The 915-nt window shown below is 38.7% G+C and overlaps 1 protein-coding gene across 1 annotated transcript in view; it reads left to right on the top strand.

Annotated features, from left to right (window-relative positions):
* The window catches only part of LOC103373369 (UDP-GlcNAc:betaGal beta-1,3-N-acetylglucosaminyltransferase 3-like), a 10,807-nt gene extending 10,255 nt beyond the window's left edge, over positions 1-552 (top strand). Inside the window, exon 4 of the mRNA XM_008303243.1 lies at positions 168-552. Coding sequence (XP_008301465.1) covers positions 168-552 — 385 coding nt within the window. The remainder of the gene's footprint in view (positions 1-167) is intronic.
* Positions 553-915: the final 363 nt, after the last annotated feature.

The raw sequence follows: 915 nt of genomic DNA, 5'->3' as shown, positions 1-915 counted from the left end.
GTCCTCTTCCTAGAATGGATGGACAGAAACTGTCCACATGTTCGCTTCCTGATGAACGGTGATGATGATGTTCTTGCTCACACAGACAACATGGTTTCTTATCTAAAAAGTCTGAAGGACAATGATGGAAGCAAACATCTCTTTACTGGCTTTCTGATCGAGAATAGAACGCCATATCGATTTCCAGACAGTAAGTATTATGTTCCAGTTCAGGTGCAGGAGACAGACACATACCCTCCTTACTTAGGTGGTGGAGGCTTCCTGTTGTCCGGCTACTCAGCTCTGGTCATGTACAACATGTCCCACTCCGTCATGTTTCATAACATTGATGATGTCTTCATAGCACTGTGTATGGAGAAAGCAGGAGTACGTCCTACATCTCACATAGGAGTGAAGATAGCAGGGCATCGCAGTCCCGGCAATATTGATCCATTAGAACCTTGTTATTTCAAAGAAATTCTGCTTGTTCACAGATTCCTTCCTGCTGAATTGTACGTTATGTGGAACCGGCTACATGATCCTAATCTGAAATGCTTTCACAGTAACAAATAGCAACCTACAGGTGATGAAAATGTTTACTAGCACTCATTTTTGCCCAACAGCCTCTTTATGAGGTACACTTCTACAATCTAATGCAATCTGATCCAAAAACAGCAATTCTATGGTTAGATCTTGCTAATGATCAAATCAGAACTTTTTTTAGAGACGAAACTGATAAAATATTGAAAAAATATGTACACCAAGTGGTGCTGATCACTGGATTTCTGTCATTACCTTTGTTAAAAATATGAAAGAATTTTTTTGCTTGAGCTGATGTTTAACCTTCTTTGTATCCATTCAAAATCTATTCAGAATAGCTACATTTGTAACATTTGTGAAACATACCAAACAAAAGGATTGAATGTCAACTATAAA

The sequence above is a fragment of the Stegastes partitus genome, unplaced genomic scaffold, assembly GCF_000690725.1.
Source record: "Stegastes partitus isolate 25-593 unplaced genomic scaffold, Stegastes_partitus-1.0.2 Scaffold1963, whole genome shotgun sequence".
NCBI classification, from domain to species: Eukaryota; Metazoa; Chordata; class Actinopteri; family Pomacentridae; genus Stegastes; species Stegastes partitus.
This window is presented reverse-complemented; position numbering and strand designations above follow the sequence as displayed.